General features: G+C 37.6%; 1 protein-coding gene across 4 annotated transcripts in view; it reads left to right on the top strand.

Moving 5' to 3' along the window:
* DYNC1I1 (dynein cytoplasmic 1 intermediate chain 1) overlaps positions 1 to 24,020 on the top strand; it is a 223,585-nt gene that overhangs the window by 22,790 nt on the left and 176,775 nt on the right. For 2 of the 4 annotated variants that reach the window (XM_058183264.1, XM_058183263.1), the window contains exons 5-6: positions 8,064 to 8,123; positions 9,919 to 10,034. In XM_058183264.1, coding sequence (XP_058039247.1) covers positions 8,064 to 8,123; positions 9,919 to 10,034 — 176 coding nt within the window. The remainder of the gene's footprint in view (positions 1 to 8,063; positions 8,124 to 9,918; positions 10,035 to 24,020) is intronic. The other 2 variants (XM_058183266.1, XM_058183265.1) reach the window with 1 other exon arrangement.

Here is a 24,020-nt window from a genome sequence, read left to right as displayed (position 1 = left end):
TCTGGCAGCAAAGTCAATGGGGAATTACAGTAATTAACAACTGTGGCAAGAAAGATTATAAAATAAATAAAACTCATTTAACAACTGCCTCATTTAGAAATAGAAGTTTTGGGCTCAGTTCTGGATATAAGTTGAGAACTACATGTAATGTAAAACCCAATATTCACATATTTATTCCCATGTAAGAATACATCAGATAGAACTGTGCAATGTAACTTTTAGCAGTTGAAAATTGTCTCAATTTATACTTGGCTAAATAAAATTAGCCTCTATTTCTCTGTATCTTTGACCTAGGAAAAGGAATTAGTTTTGGAAGTCTGCTGTTTACATAAGCCACAGACCTCAGCTTAATGAGCCATTTTGCATGTGGAGTTTGTGGCATCATTAAGTGTGCTGATATTGTCATTCCTCAAGGAAGGGTGGAATTCCATTCTCTGTGCTTCTCATTAACAAGTTTGTTATGCTATAGAGTAGTTCAGAGGGGAAGGGTTTTCCTATTCCCTAAGGTGCTATCTAGGGTACCTTACCAACCAAAATTTTAGTTCTTGATATTAATTAATGTAATATGTTGCAGGATTTGTGGCTATCATACTTATTAATCTAGTCATGAAATCCTTAATTAGATTGCTTTTCTTTTAGAGGTAGAGACATCTACTAGCCCCAAGGACATCAGTGGTATAATTTACTCTTTCTATTGTATATCCATAGAGAAATATATATGAAAAATGCTACATGGAATAACAAAAGCCACATGGATGTTTTAGCATGGTCCTGGAAGCCAGAACCTCAAAGGAATAGATGTTTGCTAACAAATATTGTTTGCAAAATCCACGTTTGAAAATTTGTATCATTTTCAAATGTTCTGTTTTATATTTTATCCCTAATTTTATCCCTAAACTTTCTACCGTCTTTCCCCAAAAATAAGACCTATCTTATATCTTTTGAACCATGAAATAAGCGCTTGGCCTTATTTTTGGGGAGGTCTTTCTATTTGGGATGCGTGGAGCAAGATGGGACTTCTCTTTCTATCTTACCTGATTTCCAGCTCTGTCTCCCTAACCCTAACCAGACCGGCTGCACATGTGTTTAAATATTTTCGGAGGAGGGCTTATTTCCGGGGAAACATGAACTTATATGGAAGTTTTTTAAAAAAAGTAATTTATATGCATGAACATGAAAATATATAACAATAGAAAAAGTTTCTCCATTTCAGTTGCTCATCTCTTTCTGGTATGTTTTGTTTCCTTAATGGAGATTAATGTTTATGATGCTTGAAATGATGAAGGTATATTTTTTAATTAATTATTTTGCCATTTCATCATGTCTTCTTTACATTGCTTTAAAGTCATCATATCAAGAAATCTTGTTCAGTATTTCTTTAGTTAAACCATTCCCTTACAGTGACAGTTTAGTGCTCTTTCTGGTTGCTTGTTGAAAACAAATGTGATGATTATTGGAATGATATTGCAATTAATATTTCTCAATTAATTACTATAACTTTAGAAATTTTGTACATACAATTCATTTATTACCTGTACAAGACTAGTCTAATTCTTAATAAAGTTCTATATACATTTGGTGCACTGCGGTGCCAAATATTTTTTTTTTACATCTTGCTGTCTTTTGGTCTTTTGCTTCTAAAATCCTCAGTGATCTGCAGGTCAGAGGTTTATAGAAGGGAACTGTTAAACAATATTAACCTTGTCTGGTTTTATTTTGTTTCCTAGTCAGGTTAGATTTTATCCAGGTTGTGAACTGATATAATATACAATATTGTATTGGACAAAAATACCAAAAATGCTTTTGAAATAATAAAAGATTAAAGAATTGTTGATTTCCAGAGACGATCCATGGATTACCAATCCGAAAACTAGATTTCATATACCAATTTATAGTTGCTTAACAATGTCTTACTAAGAAAACCTTAAGTTCATGTAATTTGTTGAATCATTAATAGTTTATTATCTCACTGTCTGTGTTCAACAGCATTCTAAGTCAAAATCATTGAAACATGATGATGCCTGATCATGTCTGAAACCAAAGAATTCCCAATGAATTGTTAACATGCCTGTGGTTTTAACTGGGAAACTCTTTTAGGTTAATTAGATTTAGGAATGAACATATAAAGATAACATACTTGTGCATGGGTACAAAATGCCCTTTCTCATAACTGTGATCAGTTATAATTTACTCCCCTAAAATAGAAAAAAGCTATTTTGAAGATGGAAGAGTCAAGCAAACTCTCATAATTAAAATTAGCTAGTTTCTCATTTCCAAGCTTAAAGAAGCATCTTAGTCATTTTTAAAACAATTATATAACACAGCCATTTCTATTTATAAATGATGTATCACTGTATCTCAGTAATATGCATCTATACCACACACAAAATACTGATATGCAAATCTCTAATACATAGCTCTATGCAATCTTTGCCTAAAATTTTGGAAACCTGCTGCCCAGTGATGATAAACAAAATGGAACTATATTAGAAATTAGAAAGCTACAGTCATTCAAATATTAGTGAATGGCAGTTCCTAGCTTCCTTCACCATAGGTTTTATAGACTAGGGAGCTAATTGCAGGAGGATCATAGACACTGGTGGGATTCAACAACTGGTTCTCTGCCCTAATGATTTCTTCCAATAACTAATTTGCCAAACTGCTCAGAAAGTTAACCACAATATCCCAAAGTGGTGCGAACTGGCTAAATCCCACTACTGATCACAGATTGCCTAATCTTGAGCTAAACATCAAGTCTAAGTCATAAGGAAATTAAGCTACACATACCCATGTGTTTTCTTATGTGGGCTGTCTTCTTTATGCATGATATCATGCTTCTGTCCAGGTTAGTTGTCTATTTCTGGACCTGGTTCAAAGTTAAGATATGAATTTTGAACTCCCAAATCAAACAGATGCCCTAACATTTGGCCATATAGTGGAATGAGGTTTCACCCAAAACTAGTAAAGTTGCCTACACTTCCCCTTAATTATTTATAATGGGGTATTCTGGAGGCCTGTTTGCTTCTGCATGACTTCTCTCACTTCCTGAGATAATTAAAGTCTGCCAATGACAGGAAACAGTGCTCTCTCTTACACAGTTGTCCATCGTTTGTTGCTCTTCCTAGACAGATTTGGTATCCCTCTTTGCTTCTTTCAGTTCATTTCACATTCTGTTTTTGGCAACATTTGCTTGTCACTTCCTATCTGGTTTTCTTGTCTGAGTCAGTCTTGAAGTTTTGATTCTATTGTTCATTTTGGTTATAAGTGCTCTGCTGATGTCTTGTGCAACCGACTGACTATTATCAGATGGGAAAATGGAATATTTATGAAGATAGTAATTAACCTTAGGCACTCAGAAATAGGTTAAATGCTGGAAATCAGTACTTTCAAGAGAAAATCTGAGATTTAAGCCCCTGGCAAGTCTTCAAGACGATCCTGTTCATTTAGTAACCTCAGTTGTTTTTTCCTGCTGAAGATTGTGTTCTCAATCTCTTTCTCTAATGACACTGTAATGGTATCCTCCCTAGTGGGATACTGTTTGTCACTTGGGGAACTTGTCGCTTTTAAAGTGGATAGCACAAAGGAGTAATGAGTGCCACAAGCAAGCTATATGTATTTTTTTCTTTCTCCTAAGTAATCCAGGATGTTCTGGTATAAGTGGCCCCATGAGATTCACTACTTTCGGCTCTGGTACAGGTTCAAAAACTCTAATGCTGCTGACGTCATTAATGAAATCCTTCTGTATTCAGTGAAAGTTCATGCAGATTTATAGTCCTGATATGCTGCAGTTCTGTTTCTGATTCTCAGAGCACCCAGGATCCAAGGTTTTTGGAATTTCTTTAATGCAAGTTTTATTGAAATGAACGGTCTCCCCTGCAGCATCTATTTATTTCATTGAGAACTACTTTTATTGGGTTCATATATTTTTAGTGGTATTATACAGAAATATTGACGGACAGTATATTTAGGATAGTTCCTTTAAAAAATAAGTCATATAACAATAAATAATTAGAATTGGGAAGATTTTTTTGTTCCAAAATGTCTTTTTTTTAAATTATTATTATTATTATTATTATTATTATTATTATTATTATTATTATTATTATTATTATTATTATTATTATTATTATTTAAATCTGTTACGTATCAGAATATTTTTTGTGCTTTTTATTGACATCTGTCCTCAAAATTTAAAACAATTTAAAGAAAATATTCAAATATTTAGGACTACTGTATCAGAAACCACTGAACAAAGTAGGCAATTTTCTGCCTATTGGGCCACATTTAAAGTGACCTGAAATTTCTGTGGCCATATTTTCTTAAGAATGATAAAAGACAAACTTGAAAAAGAGGCAAATCTGAAAGAGATTCATAAGGATAAAAAAAGTTTATTTTTATAACTTTGCCTTACAAAGGAAAGCTCAAGGGCAAAACCCAAGAAAAACTGCATATTCTAATAAAAATATCTCAGTGTATGTAAATGTATTTCCCTAGTTTTCATAGGACTGTGAAAGGCAGGGCATTTAGTGATATCATTTGTGTGAGAAAAGTTAAATGATCAAAATAAAGGACATAAGTGAGTTTATGAAAAATAAATTACAGTTTTCTAAAGAAAAACACTATTCCTTATAATAAAAGACGTATAGTCTCTGTACTTGAAAACCATCTCAATTATCTAGTAGAGCAGGGATGGACAATCTCAAGAGATTTCCAGTTCTCCTTTTTCCACAATAACTGGACCACTGCATCTCCTGCATTTGTTCATAAACGTCCCCCCCCCAAAACAGCAGCTAATAGGTGAATTAATCACTGATAAGCTTTAGAAACTTTAAAAAAAAATAAATCAGGGCGAGAACTTTCATCAGCTCTACATCCACTGCTGCTATGATCTATGATAAATAAAAAGTGTGATCCTAAGTTGCACAAAGTTTGTTTGTCTTGGGGTATAGAAATCAGAACTAGCTTGAAACATTTGATTGCTCAAAAGGCAGAATATCTGAGAAGAAAAATAGCAAACTATACTGAAAATGGTTTGGTGTTTTGAAAACAAAAATAAGTAATATATGTTTCAGTACACAGTTATGGATATCAATACTTAGTCTACTCCTAGAAATGTATATTTTATTAACAATGTTCAGCATCAGATTATATTTGTACTTCCAAGGGAGATTTTTGAACAGCAAAACTCTTAAAATATAAGCATGGATTTGGTCAGAGTGAAATGTTTTTAAAAGACTTGGAAAAAAATGTAATATGACAAGGAAAGTATCGTTTAAGCAACTCTTGACTAAAAAATTCCCCAGAAGGATTTGCTACTGTTGAAAAAAAAATTCCTTTACATTTATGAAAGGAGTCAAAGAAAGGTTTCTAACAATCCCTTTGGATCTGGACATGCTGATATATGTAGGGAGAATCTACCAGGTAAATCAGTGCAAAGCAGAGCTGCCCCAATTATTATTTAGTAACTGTGTGTGGGTGTGTACCTTGAAGCCTTCCAAAGATTACTGTAGTGAGAAAAAAGACCATTCTTTTAAATACATGAACATAATCAAAGTAATTTTATTAACATTTAAATATATTTTATCTTTTGTCTTGACCACACAAGGTTTTTGTCCTGGATGTAAAGCGTTGACATCTTGTGAGATGTAAAAGATATGCTTTTTTTTTACAGCTGTACTACCCTACATTCTCAATGAGCTGTATCCTCATTGAGACTTTGGAGTAGATTGCAATGATCTGTTCCTTGATAGTTTATTCCTGATTGTCTTGTATTGGTTACAATCCCCAGTGCGTAGCTATGTATCATTAGTGTTCTCTATTTCATTATTGTATGGAGTTATACTAAAATATAAGACTTTTAAACTTACTTTGGTAATTGAAGCAATTTACAATTTGATAAAAAATTTAAAAAAAATTTAGTATGACCACAACCCATCACATAATGGTCAGGTGTATCTTTTGGCTGCAAAATGTTTCCGTTTCTGCCATAAAAAATCCTAATGCCAGTTCAATGTGCTATCTTAATGCAAAGTAAAAGGCTACTGAAACAGTCAGAATTATCAATTCCGATAATTATTGATTACCTCCTCAATTTAAATTACATAATTACCCTTTAAATCTTGATTGCTATAATGCTGGCTGCAGGAATTCTGGAAGTTGAAGTTCCTACTTGAGAAACACTTATAATGGAAGCTTTCATCAATCTTTGAAGAAAATTAGACAAATACTTTATGAAATAGAATTCAAAATGATATATAGCTATTGGATTTCTAGATTTTAAAAAAACCCTGGAGTCATTTGCTGTCATAACAATCTTTGCTTCAGACCCTTCTGGAAGTGTAAAAAAAAGTTCTGAATTTTCTTCCAGGCTTTTCTTACAAAAGATACAAAACATCCCATTAAGAGCCAAACTCAACATGTCATTTATCACATCCACATTATTCAAATTGTATTTTTCCCTTCTTCCATAATCATCATAAATTTCCACACTGGGCTATTCACAGAATTAATGCCCACATTTTGTTCAGAAGCATAAACAAGGCATCCTTGATTTACGACCATAACTGGAACCAGAATTTTATTCACTAAGCAAGGAGGTTATAAAATGAGATGTGATATGACCACATCGCTTTAGTGACCGCAATCCCAACATTGCTGTTGTTAGGTAAATTTTACTTGGCATTGGTCAAAGTCTCACCCCTATTCAAGCCATTTCAGGCTTGGTGCCTCCAGCCCAGAGCTTCAGATAAGGGACTGTCTCCAACTGCCCCACCTGCCTATCTCCTTCTTCTCCCCCCCACAACACACAAACATTCCTGCTTTGCAGGGCATTGAGCAGCCTTAGAATCCTAGGATGCTTGCCATGCCTTTGGAAGCTGCCGCATCCCCAGTCCAGTTGCCCTCACTACTCTGCAGTTCAAGATCCCTATCACCCTGCTCTCTGCTACCCTGTATCATCTTTGCCATCTTCCTGCTCTTGTTGCTAACGAGGTGTGTCTGACTGCTAGGCCCTGCTATGGCTGGATTTGTACTGAAAAAAAATGGAAAACAAAAGCTGCAAGTAGCTCCTGAGGCACCTGTTTGCAAAGAGTTCACAGCAGCAGGCCTGGGCTGACTTTGAGTTGTTTTGGCTCCCCCTACCTTTTCTATAGTGCAAAGCCATTCTCTGAAATCCTTGGATTGCTAAACTAGCCTATCCCAGCAACTAGAGCAGGCACTCTTATCAGCAACCAGGAGCTAGAAAATGGCAAAGGTCAGCTGGGGTGGAAAAGGGCCAAAGGCCATAAATGAGATGGGAGATAGGCAGGTGGAAGACTTGAAATGCCCTTGTGGTTGTAAGTGTGGGAAAACTGCTAAGTGCCTGAATTCCACTTGCCTGCTCTTCTACTATATCTGTTCAGAGTTCTTAACTCATTGCTGGCAGTGTTGATTATGCCTTAATCAGAATGTGCAAAATGTCCTATACATACAGCACCAAGGTTGCATTCTGAGGTTTCTTTGACTACCCCACTTTTTGCATCTGTGGTACAATCAACATGCAGCAACTGGTTTCTCCTTGCAGAACGCTCTTTCTAGAATAACCAAATGGCATCATCACTCCAGTGCATTTGAAGTGCTCACTTAGTTGCAAAGACTTCCCTTTTGACTTGTTTGCTTTTGCAAAAACAAAGTGGGGGATCTGATCAGGTTTATTTTGTGTTGGAGTTGTTCATGAATAGTGGTCAGTAATTAAATATCTGAAGTTCATTCTATCATGTTCATTATGTGTGATTAAGCATAGCTTGGCAAATGTCATATATTGGAAGCCTTCAATACTTGCTGGTATAACGTTTGTTAGTTTGGCAAACAGTCTTACTGAATTACCTGCTCTTGTCTGATAAAGAACACTGTGATCCTCCAGGTGTTTTTCTATGGTAGTTTTGGAGCTGTATTCTGTGCCTGTACAACATATTTATGGCAAGTGATGAAGTGACTTCTTTCCCTTCATCCTTTCAGTTAATTCTGTGTGTTTCTTTTCCACCCACCCATTCCTTTGTCCTGTGCGGCTGATTAAACCTGGCTAGGACCCTGCAGTGGGACACAGACCCTTCAGTGCTCCAGCTTCAGTCTGACTCTGAACTTGGGTATATGTCCACTCTTGTTGTTTTGTGTTATAGTATGACTTCATTGCATGAACCGACTTCCTAAGTAGGTTTTTTTCTCTTCTCTATCCTGATTGTTGTGGTTGTTATTTTAATAATTTTATTTAATTCTATTCAACTTTCCACATCGTTTGTTCAGTTCTGAAAATTTGGGAGGGGCCATATTATGCTAAGAAAATGTTAGCATCTCTGAAAGGGTCACTACTGAGCCACCCCAAATTTATTCAGATGTGGAGTTGTGTTATCTACTTTCACAGAACTCTGGGGGCTGTAGACCTCTTTTTGTTTCACTGGAGATGGAATGTTGAAGCAGCATGTTCGTGGAAACTATAACATGCATGTGGATATAGTCTAACACCATGTATTTCTCTAACGTAATCAGCATGCCAAATACTTTCCCTACTTTTGTGTTCATTGCTAGCAACATTCTTTTAATATAGTACATCAATGTCTTTCTCTTTTCTTCTTATACAACCTTATTTGTGTGATTATTTTGGAAGTTACAGCCAATAAATAATGACAGTAGTTAGTCTTCTTTAGTTATTTAATGTAAAATATTGATCTATCACTTCTGTCCTGATAGTTTTTAACTTAAAAAGTTAAAATGTTGTAGAGCAAGTCAACAGATCTTAGCATTATCCACAAGAAAATCTTTGTATACTATTTCAGCTACATAAATATTTGTAGGAAAAATAAAATAAAATGCATAGCTACAATTCAGAACTTTTTTTGAAAATATTTCTGTTTTGTCTAGCAAAACAAAAAGCGGAAAGTTAATGATAAGCAAATGGGACAATTTGGTACAATGCTAGCAGTTTGGATTCTGTATATATTTTATGACTCCCACCTTTCTAGCCATAAACAGCTACTACAAATTGTAGTGACAGAACATATTGTGCGGTTGCATAAGTCACAGGGTTTGTGTCATAATGTTTTAATTCTTATTTCATCAGTTGCCTCATCCCCTAGTTGCTTATGCTTATACTTGCTATTTTATGGGAGTATTTATGACATGTTCCATAGGTTTGCCTGCTTTGACATAGATAAATATGTATTATTTCTGGAGTATAAATAATGAACAGGATAAATGAAATGTAAATTTAGAAGGAACTCCATTTAATATGCAAGAGTTTATTTCTGAATGTAATGTTAGCCTATAAGAATGATATAACAAGGTACCCTGATTTGAAGAACACTACAGTGATTTTAGCATACTCTTAAAAATGTAAGTACTGGTTTATTTGCATTCTAAGAAAGACATCTAGGCGTAATGAAGAATTCATATTGTACATTATAATAAATAATGTGTTTGATTTTTTAGAGCAGTGGTAGTCAACCTGTGATAACTCTACATGTTACTCCCAGTGCTCCTCACCAATAGTCTGGTGTCCTGGTATCTTGGGAATTACAGTTTAGCAACATATGAATGTCACAGGATTCTAATTCCTCTTATAATACTTTATGATGGTGTTTTATTCAAACTGCTAGATAAAAAGGTCATACAAGAATTGAAGAAACAGAAAGTATGCTTTTCTTTTAAAGGCTGAATTGTTACAGAGGTCAGTATCTGTTTGTGGAACTCTTTGCTAGATGCAACATTCCAAAGCAACCTGGAATGCAAATCTTATTTCCCTGGTTTGCATGACTATTTTGCCCTCTAAACCAAGAGAGAAAGCAAGGGTCTCAAGGGAAAAGAAATCTCATCCTGGGACAACTGACACCCATAGGATTTGGGGAAGCTTGTTTCAGTCCTCAATACTGTGTGTGTTTGTTCTAGCCGCCGTTTACACAAGCTTGGAATCTCCAAGATCACCCAGGTGGACTTCTTGCCTCGGGAAGTGGTGTCCTATTCCAAAGAAACTCAGACACCGTTGGATACTCATCGCTCTGAAGGTAACTTTAACTTCTTATACTTGCAGGAGGAATTTTATTTCAGTATTTTTTTGAAGATATTACAGTACAGGGTAGATTTTACTTATCTTTATTACCGGTTTGCATCATGCCCGTGTGCACGCTCTTCTGCGCATGCACTTTTGATGATGTTCAGGTCAGTGGGTTGGAGCCTTCTATAGAACCGGTCCGAACCAGAGGCAACCCACCACTGTTACAGTAATAATATTACAATAATTGATTCTTTGATCATAATCCATATTCTTTATTAGGAATCACAAATCAACTTTTGCTGGCTTGTTTTAGAAACAGTCTTTCTCACACTTAAATAAGTGTGTTGCACGTAAATAAGATTAATGTTGCTTGCTGGCTTGTTTCTGATAGAACCAAGTTTTAATTACTAAATTAACTTTCAAGCTCAGGTAGGCAATTTTTCCCTCTTTAGTTTTTTGGGGTTTTGGATAATAAAGTTGAGCCCCAAGTAACTAAACAGCAGCTAAAATTAGATTCTCCCTCCCTGATCATCTCCTTGCGATGGGAGGGCTGTGATTTAAACAGCAGGACCTTTTTAGTACAGACATTTCATCAGTATAGTCAATTAGTTGTAGTAGTGTTGTCATGTTGTCACTTTAAAAGACCTTCTGTTGGAAAAAAATCTTTTTCTCATTATACTGAGTTGCTTTTCCTTCTGCTCTACATTCCCTTTTGTCTGTGCATATTTTAGCATGTTCTGCTTCTGCTGAGTTTTGGAATTTAGGAGGGGGAGGAGTGTTTTGATGTTGATTATTGCTGATGGTTGAGCACACTTTGTAAATCTGATTTTATTGCCGAGCTGCTCTTTAGTGAAGAACAAATGAGATATAACCTTTAAAATAAATTCAGTTTCTGGGACATTTGCCTGCATGTACTTGATTTATTTTCTATTATGCCCATGACTCCTTTGGCGTTCCTCCACTTAGATTATGAAAAAGCAATCATTGTTTACAGATTTAATGGAAGTTCATTTTAGGAGGTGTCAGGGCTCATCATTGAAAATGCCAACTTGGAAAAAGGTGATCTAAATATTGAAGTGCCTAAGCTGGTGCCTGGAACAGGTTCCAAAATGCTCAAAAACATAGTTTCTTCCTCAAAAGTGGGTATTGATTAAACGAATGTGCCATTAGCTATCTATGATAATTGGAATCTAACATAAAGCTATTATTAAATGTAATTAAAAATTCTACTATGGAATTTGACAAATGCTTGTCAAAATCAGAAGCCTGGAAGCAACTTTTCTAATAATTTTTCTTTAAAGACCAGGGGTCTCCAATCTTGGCAAGTTTAAGACTTGTGGACTTCAAGTCCCAGAATTCCTCAGCCAGCTTTGCTGAGGAATTCTGGGACTTGAAGTCCACAAGTCTTAAAGTTGCTAAGGTTGGAGACCCCTGCTATAAACTAACATAGCTCTCCTTGTACAACCTGCAAGACTGCTTGTAGATTTTTAAAGGTGAAAATCAAGTTATTTTGCAAGAGAAATATGATTTATCAATGGCAAAGGCTTACTCTTCTGTATTTCAAACATTGAGATTTTCAAAGGGAATTTTATTATATACTTCAGAAATTTACAAAGGGTACCCTCTAGTGGTTCAATTAAAACTGACATGGGGGAAATAAAAGACAAACAGCTTGCAAATTGGTGGCTGTAATACATATGAACATAGAACTGATTTATTTCTCTGAAAGGAGCTAAAAAATATATGGGTGAGATTGTAGAATTTTCTTCTTATCATATTGATTCTTCTTATACATGTACTTCTGCTTTGTACCCAGACCAAAAATAAGTTTTCTTCCATAAAAAACGAAGGGGAGGAAATTGCAGATTCTGAAAGTGCAATTTTATTAAAACTGGATCATTGTTTCAGGGGATTTCTTTGGTGACATTTAAGTTAATAGAGTGCTTAAATCAACAACACACTAAAGTTTACTTGGGAATACTGCATCCAGTTTGGGTCATCGTCATAAAAAAAGGTGTCAAGACTCTAGAAAGAGTGCAGACAAGAGTAACAGACATGATTAGGGGATGGGAGGCTAAACAGTATGAAGAACGTTTGCGGGAATTGGGAATGTATAGTAAAGGGATAAAAAGGTAGCAATCTTCCAATATTTGAGGGGCTGTCATTTTTCATATTAAAAATTATGCTGGCAGATGCTTCTTTATAGCCTTTAGTTTTCCATTTAATGAATATATAAACAAATGCAATGGCAGTTCAAGGTTATATGGTGACCCTAGGCCACATTGACTAATGGTGCCACTTCTCAACAATGCAAAGATTTTCATTTTTAGAATGATTTGAAAAAACAATGGTGCTGGCACCCCTAAAGTTGGTGCCCTAAATCAGTGCCTGCTTGGTCATCCCTCAAAGCTGGTCCTAAACAGATGGATTAGGAAGCCTAAGAGGTGTCAAGATCCTGCAAGCATGTTAGGAATTACAGGCAGCGTCTATAATAGCTCAGTAATAACAATTCTCTTGTGCTCGAGACAAAGAAGAATTCCCTCCAACCTTTGCCAGTTAACAACAAAGGCCTTTTTAAGGACTGCTGTGGGAAACAGAGCCTATTCTTGGGTCTAGGAACATAATTAATCACCCCTTGCATAGCACATAAGTGGCAAGGAACAGAATTCCTTGGCCAACTGAATTTTGTAAAGAAAACAAAGAAGAGCTACCTCTGTTGTGAAAAAGAATTCTAAAATTTACATTTGCTTATGACACTCCGATGGAATTCTCAGAATAATAGGATCATTGGTTTAGGGTTCTGCCATGTGAACAGTATAATGCAGAGTTACCCAACATTTTGAGCATCAGGCACCAGTTTCGTAGAAGACCATTTTTCTTCCATGAAACTGGTTGGGGGATGGATTCAATTTCGCCATGGACCAATAAATGACCCATGGCCTGAGTGTTGGGGACCCCTGATCTAATGTATGCCACCCATAGTCACTTGTCTGGAATGGCACGTAATATAAATTGAGTGAATGAATGAATAATAATAATTAGCTTAAGAGATTCGGATTAATCTTCTTGCTTGTCCACAGTGCTTAATGGGTGCCTTTGAACCATTCATTCTTTTTAAGTTTAGTTTAACTCACAGATTTGTAATGGGGAAAAGTTAGGAAAGGCCCCCTAGACAGTGCCTGAAATACTTCTCAGTCCAAAAGAGTAAATTCCAAGAACATTCTTCTATTTATACCTGGGTGGGAAACTTTGTTTTCAATAGAGAACTGTGATCTGTTTCTTCTTACTCCTTCATGTCTCTTATTGTTTCCTGAGAGATGGTTTATGATTTATTTTCCTCATTGTTTGTTCGTCAACTTAAATATTCATCAAGGTTCCCGGTTCAACCCATTAAAACAAATGGGCAGTTGACATGCCTGATGAAAACTAGCCCCAGATGACAGATGATGGCTTTGATCTCAGAGTCTTCATGTCTGCTGCAAGTAATTGGCTCTGTGCTTTTCCCTCATCCTTCTGTCCTGACATTTGAAAGCGGCCCAGTGCTGTGCACTTGGAGATGACCCCTGTATATAAATGTAACCCCAGTTTAAAAAAAAAAAACATTTTCAGCTGAGAAAAGTCCTACATCTCAGCATATCTATCTAGTTAAAGTTCACTAGTCAAAAAATTTGCTTTCATGATCTCAGCGTGTTAATGCAGGTGTTTCTTTACATGCCACACAGATGTGTAATAGCTGCAAGTAGACCTATTCAGGTTTGTAAAAGCAGAACAGTGACTTTTGCAGGCAATCCTCAACTTACATTGGTAATTAGTACTGGAATTTCTGGTGCAAGTAATGTGGATATAAAGCATGAGATCATGTGAAATTAGTGATGGAAATCCCAGCATTCCCTGTCATCATTGTTAAGTGAGTTCCACTGTTCTTAGAATCACCCCAAGCCAGCTATTCTGGGCTTGATCCCTTCCAGCCCTGTGTCTTGGTTTTTTCTTAAGGTAAGGGATTGCAGTCCTTCAGCTACCCCCAAAAGACTTATTCCCTGCATCTATGTCCTTTCGGCTGCCCTGCACCCTGCCTTGTCAGGTGGCAAGTAGCCCTGGAAACTGTGGACACTGTGCTTAAGACAGTGGCCCCCAATCTTTTGGGCACTGGGGACCGGTACCGTGAAGAGAGGTTTTTCCATGGATCAAAAGGGGCTTGGTTCAGGTGCTGCCTGCATCCCGTGGATGGGGCTTTGCTTGTTTGCATGAACCGGTTTCTGGCATGCTGCGGATCCGTGCTGGTTGATGGACTGGGGGTTGGGGAACCCTGGTTTAGGGACTTCTTGGCACTCTGCAGCTCCGCAACCCCTGAACCAAGTGCAGCTGCCCTGGGAAGCCCCAGGCTGCCCTAGCAGCAGAGTGCAAAACCCCAGCCACCCCAGCAGAGTATGAAAACCAAGATGCCTCGGGAAGCCTCAGCTATCCTAAGTGGTATGGTGCAAAGCCACAGATGCCCCAGTCCAATTCCAGCTGTATTTGCCTTCACTCCAAGGCCCTGTGCTCTGCCACCCCAGTTGACCTTCACTGTCTTCTTGTTCCTGCTCCTGCTCCTGCAGGTCTCATATGGAAACAAGTTCATGAAGGGCCAGGCTGGGCATGCAATGGCAATGGAGGCAAAAATACAGTAAAGATAAGCTAGGGTGGTAGGGGCCATGGAGTGCAAGTGACCAAAAGGGCAAAGATGGAAAGAAGATAATTGGGCGGAGGGAATTGAAATATCTCTGTGGTCATAAGTGCGGGAAGGCTGCTAAGCACCTGAATTTTGATCACATCACGGGCCCTACAATGGCCATAACTTTGATGATCCATCATAAGCAGTGGTGGGATTCAGCCTCTTTGTACCACTGGGAGAACCGGTTGTTAACTTTCTGAGCAGTTTGGTGAACTGGTTGTTGGAAGAAATCATTTGCCTCCCACCATCCTGTGCGCTCTCACAGGGAGGGACTCCTCAGGGTGCCGTCAGCCAAGCAATGCCGGCTGGCGACCCCTAGGGGAAGGGCCTTTTCTGTGGGGCTCCTACCCTCTGGAACGAACTCCCCCGGGACTCCGTCAGCTTCCCGACCTTCGGACCTTCCACCGTGAACTGAAGACATATTTATTTCGTCAAGCAGGACTGGCATAGGATTTTAGAATTTTAATTCTTGTTATTGGGGTTTTAATTCAATTGGTTTTATTGTTTTATATGTATTTTATAAAGGGCCGTATTTGATAGGTTTTTTTAATTATTGTTTTATTTATTTATTTATTTATTATTTAAATTTGTATACCGCCCTTCTCCCGAAGGACTCAGGGCGGTTCACAGCCAAGTAAAATGCACAATACATACAATTAAAATACTAATAAAAAACTTATTTAAATTGGCCATAATTAAAATTTGGAAGTAAAACCCATTTAAAAACCCATAACTTAAAAAACTAACCCAGTCCAGCGCAGATAAATAAGTAAGTTTTGAGCTCATGCGAAAGGTCTGAGGTCCGGAAGTTGACGAAGTCCTGGGGAGTTCGCTCCAGAGGGCGGGGCCCCACAGAGAAGGCCCTTCCCTGGGTGTCGCCAGACGACATTGTCGCTACCGACGGCACCCTGAGGAGTCCCTCTCTGTGAGAGCGCACGGGTCGGTGAGAGGTATTTGGTAGCAGCAGGCGGTCCCGTAAGTAACCCGGCCCTATGCCATGGAGCGCTTTAAAGACGCTCACCAACACCTTGAAGCGCACCCGAAGGCCACAGGTAGCCAGTGCAGCCTGCGCAGGATAGGTGTCACCGGGAGCCACGAGGGCTCCTCTATCACCAGCGCAGCTGCATTCTGACCAACTGCAGCCTCCGGATGCCCTTCAGGGGAGCCCCATGTAGAGAGCATTGCAGTAGTCCAGACGAGACGTCACAAGGGCGTGAGTGACTGTGCACAAGGCATCCCGGTTCAGAAAGGGCGAACTGGCGCACCAGGCGAACCTGGTGGAAAGCTCTCCTGGAGACGGCCGTCAAATGATCTCCAAAAGACAGCCGTGCATCCAGGAGAACGCCCAAATTACGCACCCTCTCCATCGGGCCAATGACTCGCCCCGACAGTCAGCCGCGGACTCAGCTGACTGTACCGGGATGCCGGCATCCACAGCCACTCCGCCTTGGAGGGATTGAGCTTGAGCCTGTTTCTCCCCATCCAGACCCGACGGCTTCCAAACACCGGGACAGCACTGATAGCTTCATTGGGGTGGCCCGTGTGAAAAGTACAGCTGGGTGTCATCAGCGACAGCTGGTACCTCACACCAAAGCCACTGATGATCTCACCCAGCGGCTTCATATAGATGTTGAACAGAAGGCGAGAGAATCGGCCCTGCGGCACCCCACAAGTGAGGCGCCGCGGGTCGACCTCTGCCCCCGTCAACACCGTCTGCGACGGTCGGAGAGATAGGAGGAGAACCACCGATAAACGGTGCCTCCCACTCCCAACCCCCCCAACCGGCGCAGCAGGATACCATGGTCGATGGTATCAAAAGCCGCTGAGAGGACTAATAGGACCAGGGCAGAGGAATAACCCCCATCCCTGGCCCTCCAGAGATCATCCACCAACGCGACCAAAGCCGCCTCAGTGCTGTAACCGGTCGGAAGCCGGACTGAACGGGTCCAGATAGACAGTTTCCCAGAGGTGAATTTTAACAACAGGTTCCTTGGTTGTAAGCTCTGTGCCTTGCTTTTTTTTTGCTGTCTTTGAAAGCTTTCAAAACAGAACTTCAGAAAAAAAGCCTCTGAAGCTCTGTTTGGGAGCTTCTTTTCTGAAGCTCTATTTGGGCCTCTGAAACCTCTATTTTGGAAGATGGGTGGGGCTACATTCAGAATATAAGACCCACCCAGATTTTCACCCTCTTTTTGGGGGGGGAAAGGTCCATTTTATACTCCAAAAAAATACTGTAATCTGCCATTTTAGTGTGCTCTTATAAAGTGATTTATAAATTTCACTGTGATAGGTTTTGTCTGGCTATTCTTATTTCTATTAATAGTATAAGCTGTTCCTGAAATTAACAAAACAATAGAATACAGTGATAAATAAGTTCAAATTAAATCTGAAATAAAATATTGATTGTGTCCTAGGTTTTTGGGGAAAGACACCTTACTGTGGCTGATTATAAACAGGAAGGCTGTCTGGCCAATCTTTTCCCCAAAATGGCTATTTTGAAGGTCCAAGTAGGACATATTTTCAATTATTGCAGGAAATCAAGGGTCACAATCATTAATTCCATCTATAGGACTCATGTGGGGCCTTCTAAGTTCTGCAGCTCTGGTGGCTTAATACAGTTGTTTTATTATATTATTACATTACAGAAAAGCTGGATCTAAAATTAAAATTTTGCTAATTCACTTTTTAAGAAGAAAATAAAAATGTTTAAGTGAAATATCCTTTTGTTAGCCACTTATAAGACTGGTATCACATTAATTTAGTATCATATGAAAATAGTATGAAAATATAGTATTATACAATTTAGTATTATATCCAAGGTATAAAAATGGATTTATATAATACATTTTAATTTGATTATTCCAGTAGTGGCCTATTATGTTATATATGTCATTTAACACAATCACTTTTGACAGATGAAAGTAGACTGAATGATGGATTCTCCTGTCTTATTCTTCTGTGGTTAAAATTTCCTTGTGAAATCACCCACATGTGGCTGACCTTACATGTCTAAACCTATAATCTTATGCACATTTACTTGGCAGGAAGCCATTGTGAACTCAAAAGAATTTACTTCTGAATGAACACATGTAGAATCAGTCTGTAAACTGACTTTTAGAAGTATACCATTTTTAATAATAATCCTTTGATGTGGCTCCAGATAATTGCTAATAATAGTATGCCTCAGTTATTTTTCCTCCTCATTAGATCATACAGTTACATGTACTATTATAATTTTAGAGTTTTATGGCTTAATATTAAATCTTGGATATTTTTATCAGTGTCCCTCTCATTGTTTACTGTTTTCACAAAATGGATTATCATTTTACTACATGATATGATACATAATATGATATAGAATAGAATAGAATTTTTATTGGCCAAATGTGATTGGACACACAAGGAATTTGTTTTGGTGCATATGCTCTCAGTGTACATAAAAGAACAGATTCCGTCATCAACGTACACTTACAATACTTAATAATAGTCATAGGCTATAAATAAGCAATCAGGAAACAATATCAGTATAAATCGTAAGGATACAAGCAACAAAGTTACAGTCATAAGTAGAGGAGATGGGTGATGGGAATGATGAGAAGATTAATAGTAGCGCAGATTTAGTAAATAGTTTGACAGTGTTGAGGGAATTATTTATTTAGCAGAGTGATGGTGTTGGTGATGGTGATGGTGTTCGGGAAAAAACTGTTCTTGTGTCTTGTTGTTCTGGTGTGCAGTGCTCTATAGCGTTGTTTTGAGGGTAGGAGTTGAAACAGTTTATGTCCAGGATATGAGTGATCTGTAAATATTTTCACGGCCCTCTTGATTCGTGCAATATACAGGTCCTCAACGGAAGGCAGATTGGTAGGAATTGTTTTTCTGCAGTTCTAACTATCCTCTGAAGTCTGTGTCTGTTTTGTTGGGTTGCAGAACCAAACTAGATAGTTATAGAGATGCAAACGACAGACTCACTAATTCCTCTGTAGAACTGGATCAGTAGCTCCTTGGGCACTTTGAGCTTTCTGAGTTTTAGATCTTGCGATATGGTAGAACCTAGAAATTTGAAGGTTTCTACTGTTGATACTGTGTTATCTAGTATTGTGAGAGGTGGAAGTATGGAAGGGTTTCTCCTAAAGTCTATCACCATTTCTACAGTTTTGAGTGTGTTCAGATCCAGATTGTTCTGGTTGCACCATGAGGCTAGTCGTTCAACCTCCTATCTGTATGCGGAGTCATCATTGTCTTGAATGAGACCGATCACTGTTGTGTCATCTGCGAACTTCAGTAGTTTGACAGATGGATCGTTGGAGATGCAGTCATTTGTATACAGAGAGAAGAGAAGTAGGGAGAGCACACAGCCTTGGGGGGGGGCCAGAATCTGATGTGATTCTGCTTAGGTTTACCTGCTGCTTCCTGTTTGTTAGCAAGCTTGTGATCCACTTACAAGTCTGTTCAGGTACGTGTAGCTGGTTTAGCTTAGTTAGAAGAGTGTCTGGAATGATGGTATTAAATGCTGAACTAATGTCTACAAAGGGGACCCTTGCATAGGTCTTTGGAGATTCAAGATGTAGGATGGAGTGCAGAGCCATATTAACAGCTTCGTCTGTTGATCTATTTGCTCGATATCCAAATTGCAAGGGGTCTAACAGTGGATCTGTGATGGTTTTCAAGTGGGACAGCACTAGCCTTTCAAAGGTTTTCATGACTACAGAAGTTAGAGCAACTGGTCTGTAGTCATTCAGTTCCTTGATGGTGGGCTTCTTCGGCACTGGGATGATGGTAGAGCGTTTGAAGCAAGAAGGAACATAGCAGATCTCTAATGATTTATTGAAGATACGGGTAAAGATGGGGGCCAATTGGTCAGCACAGACTTTTAAGCAAAAAGGAGTTATCTTGTCTGGGTCTGGAGCTTTTCCTGGCTTTTGTCTGTGAAATAGTCCTGCACTTCCTTTTCTGTGATCACTGGGGTTGTGAACCCAATGGGATGGGGTCAGTTGTAGGAGGCTTGGCTGTTGTTGGTGTGTCTGAGATGGGGATTATGGAAATAGGTGGCTGTAGTTTCCTTTCAAACCTGCAGTAAAACTCGTTCAGATCATCTGCCAGTTGTTGATTACCTTCAGCCTGGGAAGGAGGTTTGCCATAGCCGGTGATATTTTTAAGAGTTTTCCACATGTTTGCTGGTTCATTTGTTGAGAACTGATTCTTTAGCTTTTCAGAGTAGCTTCTTTTTGCTGCTCTGATCTTCCTTATTAATAATTCTGGCCTGATTGTACAGCATTTTATCACCTTTTCTGTAGGCTTCCTCTTTGGAATGACGTAAGTTTAGCTGTGAACCAAGGTTTGTTGTTGCTGTATATTCACAAGTTCGTTGTCGGTACACGTAGGTCTTCACAAAAGCTGACATATGATGTTACAGTATCTGTGAATTCATCCAGGTCTGCAGAGGTATCTTCAAAAATATTCCAATCAGTGTAGTCAAAGCAGGCCTGTAGCTTTAATTTTGCCTCCTCAGTCCAGGTCTTCATTGATTTAATTGTTGATTTTGTGGTTTTAAGTCTTTGCCTGTGAGCAGGTACGAGGTGAATCATGCAATGATCAGAGTGTCCTACAGCTGCACGTGGTAAAGACCGATAAGCATCTTTTAGTGTTGTGTAGCAAGGGTCTAAAGTATTCTTGCCTCTAGTGGGACAATTGACATGCTGAAAGTATTTTGGTAGCTCTTTCCTTAAGTTTGCCTTGTTTAGATCTCCCAAAATAATGGCCAGTCAATCGGTGTATTTGGCTTTAGCCTCCATAATTTGGTCAACTAGAGTTTGTAATGCCTTGTTTACACAGGCTTGTGGTGGGACATAAACAGCAATTAGAAAAAATGAGGAAAATTCACGAGGCGAATAGTATGGTTTGCAGTTGATAATTAATGTCTCTAAGTTTTTGTCACAGAATTTGTAAATTACAGTTAAATCCTGACACTAGCTGTTGTTAATATATAAATGTAAGCCTCCTCCCTTCTTTTTACCAGATGTTTCTGTAATTCTGTCTGATTGTTCAATCTGAAACCCTGGGATATGCAGGCTGCTATCTTCAATTGATTCATTTAACCAGGTTTCAGAGAAGCATAGGACTGCTGAATTGTGAAAATCAGAATTGTATTTGTTTAGAAGGAGTATTTCATCCATCTTATTAGCAAGTGAACGTACATTGGTTAGGAAAATTGAAAATATGATATATGATATGAGTTTTCCAGTACTTGAAGGGATTCACAGAGGAGGTTGACTATTTTCCAAAGCACTAGAGGGCAAGAGAAGAAATGAAAGATTATTAAAAATAGATCCAACCTAGAGCCAAGGGGAACTTTCCTAGCAATTGGAACAATTAATCAGTGAAATTAGCTTACCTCTGGAAGTTGTGACTGCTTCATCATTGGAGGTTTCCAAGAAGAGATTGAATAGCCATTTGTCCAGAATGTATAGGGCAGTGGTGGGATTCAAATAATTTAACAACAGGTTCTGTGGGTGTGTCTAGATGGGCGTTTTTAGGTGGGCATGGCTAGGTAGTCATGTGACTGGAAAGGCGTGGCAAGGTGGTCATGTGACTGGAGAGGCATGGCAAGGTGGTCATGTGACTGGATGGGTGTGGCCAACTCAACATTTCTTTGCCCTAATTACTGTTTTAAGTATAGAAAAAGATATACCAAAAGTTAGTTTATTTTATGCATTTAATATTTAAATAAGAATAAGAGGTACACAAAACTAGAATTTGTTACAAGTGTTTTACAATATGAATGAAAAATTATACAAAACTATACAAGAGTTTTACAATATGAATTAAAAACTATGCAAAAGTATATAAGTTTTACAATATAAATAAAAGCTATTTATATAAAACTACACAAGAGTTTTACAATACGAATGAAAAACTATTAAATAATACCTGACAAAAAGATAAAACTTATGTTAGGTATCTCCAAATTGCTGCTTGATTGGCATCCTCCTCACTTTCACTTTTCTTCTGTTTTATTCGAGCATCATCAGCTGTGTGATTTACTTGTAAACATTTTTTGACTATAGGAATAGGGTCCCAGTCCTTTAGAGGTAGGCCAATTAAACTAACAGTCATTATGTTTGCTATATTGGATTCACGCAATTTCTTTTATCGGAACATATGACGTTCATTTTTGAAAAAACTCTTTCTGCTTCTTCTGAATTTACAGCAATTGTTCTGACAATATTTTTAGCTTTTTGAATACTGTCAAGAATTGCATATTTATTGGAATCTTTTAAAACATTTTCTACAAAATCCCGATAATCGTTAATATTAATTTTGTAATTAAAAATGTCACTAAATTCAAGCAACTGTTCTTTAGCTGCTTTCCATGGAACTACTACTTCTCCAATATTCCAGTAATATGGTTCCAAAAAATTGAGAAATTGTAGTTTGTTCCTGTCTTGAAATTGGCTACCTGTTTTTAAATGTTCACAATCCATTAGTCTTTTATTTAAATTTGTTATAATGCTTTCCAAAAGACTTCCCTGAGGAAGTCCAACAAATCGACGATTTTCTAGAAATTTTATCCTTTGAAGGATTCTAAAGTGATTATTCATCAACTTTTTTTTTATATACACCTTTTTCCTTTCTAAGCATTTCAAATTCTTTAACAGATCTTATCACAAGCTTTTCAGCCTTTATTATGTCTACATTTCTTGCTTGCAATGTGTTTGAAAGAAGAGAAATTTCATTTAGAATGTCAATCATCAATGCCAAATCAGTCATAAAATATATATTTTCAAGATGGGCAGCCATACCTAAGTACTTTTTATTTGAATGAAAATACTGATATAGCACTGGATAAGCATGCCACCTTAAACTACAGGCAACCCATCTTGGTCCCAAAACTCTACCAATCTTTATAATTTCAATTCCAAGTTCTTCAGATATTTTTGTAAGTTCAATTTGGTACTTATTGGATTGATGAAAAATATATATATCTTATCAATAAATATTTTAAAATGATTTACTTGCTTTATTTCTTTTATCAAATCATTGAAAACAAATTGGAGGCAATGGTTTAAGCAGTGCCATATTATTATGTTTGAAAACTCTTTTGCTATTCTAGTGCTCACTCCAGATTTTCTCCCAAGCATAATGTTGGCACCAAAGGAGCAAAATCCTATTAAATTTTTTTCTAGGTGGTTCTTAGTAAACCCAACATTATTTAAACTTTCCATAACTGAAGAGCATTGTCTCTGCATCTTGTTTTTCTAATTCAATTAGCTCAACAAAAATTGTTGGTGAGCGAACTGAATCCTCAACTTTTAAGAAAAGTATAACAACTGGTTTGCAAAATATCGTTGAGACTTCGTCAATAATCAAACATATTTTCAGATTTTTTTCAATAAATTTAGTAAATATTTCTTTTTTTTATTTCTTTTGCAATGAAATCTACTATTTTCATTGTAGTTTTACATGAATGTAATCCTATTCCCATATGTAATCCATTTTTAATTTGCAATTCTATCTCATCTTCTATGTTGGAAAATGGTTTACATCTTTGTGCCAGACTGTAAACTCTATTAAATACTCTATAAGTAGTAGATAAATACTTTTCAGTCATCTTAACTATTGCTTTTGTCATAGAATCCTGCTTACATTATTTTAAATTTTCTTTACAAACATTATGAACTTTTGATGAAAAATGCTCTCTCATTTTTTTCCTTAGAGAAGTTTGTTGTATCTTTGTTTTTCCCTGATGCCTCAATCTGAAAATATTTCCATTCTTTTGACAGAAATGCTTCTCTCTTTTATGAAGTCATGTTTTACACAATACTTATAACCTAACGTTTTGTTAAAAACTATCGGTCTATCATATTTTTCTTTAAAATAGTTGTATTGTAGCACTGTCCAGCATTCAGGAAGACTATTTTCAATTTTGGAACTATCTATTTCAATTGATGTACTGCTTTCTCCAAGTTGGAGTGATTTTGTTTGTGACCATTTTGCATCATCTAAGGCCAATTCTGATACAACTGGTTCCAATCTTGGTTTCTTACTGAAAAAAATCTGTCAAATTCTGTTGCCTTTTCATCCTGTTAAGGGCTACTACAAAAAAATGTTTCTGTTTGGACTCGATTGTGGTTGTAAGTTGAGGACTAACTGTACATGTGAGACAGCGATTTTTCAAAGAACGGTGGGCACGATCCTAGTTCCCCATATGAGGATTCCCCCATCCAGACCTTTTGACCGCCCTTACCAGCACCTGGCTATGCTTACCTGCTGCTGGAGCGGTTGGGTGCA

The sequence above is a fragment of the Ahaetulla prasina genome, chromosome 4 (genome assembly GCF_028640845.1).
Source record: "Ahaetulla prasina isolate Xishuangbanna chromosome 4, ASM2864084v1, whole genome shotgun sequence".
NCBI lineage: Eukaryota > Metazoa > Chordata > Lepidosauria > Squamata > Colubridae > Ahaetulla > Ahaetulla prasina.
Note: the sequence above shows the minus strand (reverse complement) of the source record. Positions and strands in the feature narration are given on the sequence as shown.